Consider the following 1,805-nt stretch of genomic DNA (forward strand, 5'->3'; position numbering starts at 1 on the left):
GTTCTGGAACCAGATCTTGACCTGCGTAGACGTCAGCTTCAGCACGCTGGCCAGCTGGTCGCGCTCGGGAGCCGACAGGTACCGCTGTTGCTTGAAGCGCCGCTCTAGCTCGTAGACCTGCGCCTGCGAGAAGAGCACCCGAGGCTTCCTCCGCCGGCGTGCGCGGGGCCGCTCCGCGCTGTCCGCCTCCGGCTTCTCCAGCTCCACTGCCTTCTGCAGCGCGCACAGCTCTGAAGGGCAACAGAGGCAGAGACACCCTTGGTTACAAGCCCGCCTTGCAGAGCGCCTGCCAGGCAGTGCGCCCTCGGGGGTGCCGTCCTCTCCTTCGGGAGAGCCCCGCTCGTCTTCGGCTCGCTTTGCCTTGGGCAGTGGGCTCCACCGACCTGCGCTGCCGCTTTGCTCTCGACAATCAATACAGCAAGTTTGGAAAGCTAAGTGCCAGAGACAGCCCTAGGCACTAGAAAACAAAACAGGAGAAAGCTTTGCCCTCTGGCAGTTCGAGTTCTGGTGAGTGAAACAGTGATTTAAGATTTCAAATTGCAAAGAATGTAAAACCGAGTGATGCTGTGGGGGTGAATTACATTTGAGAAATTAATTAAAGGGATATTGAGGCCTCACGGTTGGGGTGGTCACCTTTCCTCAAAGTTAAGGAACCAAAGAAACAGAAGGCCAAGAGATGTTAGTTTGGTATTCGAAGCTCACACGTGGCCTGCATGTTGTTCACGCTATGCCCAAGCAGCTAGGGTTGGGCAGGGGACCTCCAGACCTGCCCTGTCTACTTAAGCCAGATTTGAGTTGATAGCAATCAGTTCTAGTCGCCCAGAGATGAACCCAAGCCTTCTTTCTGCCCTTAGACAAACCTACAAATCCTTTCCGGGAGCCCAGAGGCCATTGCCCAGTGACCCCAGCCTCTCTGGCTTTGCGGAGACACTGAGTTGGCACAGGTCTCCCCAGCACACCCCTCTCTGAGCACAGGCTGGCTCCCTCCCCTCCTGGGGATGGAGGGCAAGCCAAAGCCACCACCTTTCGAAGCTCTTCAGTCCACTCCAGGTGCCTTTAGCCTGGCTTTTTAAAAAAATGTTTCCTAGGAGAGAACCTCTCTGTCCAGGTTGTATCCAGAAATTGTACTGTAAAATTAAGGTACATCAGATTCCTGAGGATCTGAAGTATCTCATTTTAGAATCAGGCCCTTGTTTTCAAAGACTCCACTGTCCTGGCCCAAAGGAGGAAAGGCCTCAGAAATCTGGTTGCTGGTGGGCTACAGAAAGTCCCAGACCTTCCTCCAGTTGTGGGAAGGAGGGTGTTTGGTGTCAGCACTTTAATTTCTGTTTAGCTGTTCTCCCTAGATCCAAAAATGACTTGTAAATCCAGAAGAGATTTTAAGACCCCTGTTACAGAGAGATTATCTATTTCTGTTCTACCAACAAACTGATTGAAATTTCATAACGGATCTGAGAGAAGGCTGCAGCAGCCTGAGGCTCTTTGTTAGGCCAGGAGAAAAAATCTTTTTGATCTTTTGTTTCAGATCCTTTCAGTCTTATATTTCCTCTAAACTTCCTATTGGATGTGGGATCCCAGCTCTCGAGCCCAGCCCTCAGCCAGGGCTCTGGGCCTGGCCTCTTCGCAGCCACAGCCAGGGTTTGGGGACAAGTATCCTGAGAGGGGAAATGGGCTTATGTTTTCTCCTTACCTTCCTTCTCCGTCCTGGGGTCCTTAGAGAGGTCTGGGTCGCCGTAGGCACGGGGATAGAAGGCGGGGGCGGCCGGGAAAGCAGGAGAACACTTGGAAGGCGAAGGCGCCGGGCC

At 53.3% G+C, this 1,805-nt stretch overlaps 1 protein-coding gene across 1 annotated transcript in view; it reads right to left on the bottom strand.

The window, feature by feature from the left end:
• Nkx2-5 (NK2 homeobox 5) overlaps positions 1 to 1,805 on the bottom strand; it is a gene marked incomplete at its 3' end in the record, with an annotated part of 2,029 nt that continues 224 nt past the window's right edge. Inside the window, 2 exon segments of the mRNA XM_033761475.1 lie at positions 1 to 230; positions 1,691 to 1,805. The exon segment at positions 1,691 to 1,805 is cut by the window's right edge and continues 132 nt beyond it. Coding sequence (XP_033617366.1) covers positions 1 to 230; positions 1,691 to 1,805 — 345 coding nt within the window.

This window comes from Fukomys damarensis, unplaced genomic scaffold, assembly GCF_012274545.1.
Source record: "Fukomys damarensis isolate Sample0158 unplaced genomic scaffold, DMR_v1.0_HiC HiC_scaffold_9, whole genome shotgun sequence".
Taxonomy (NCBI): domain Eukaryota; kingdom Metazoa; phylum Chordata; class Mammalia; order Rodentia; family Bathyergidae; genus Fukomys; species Fukomys damarensis.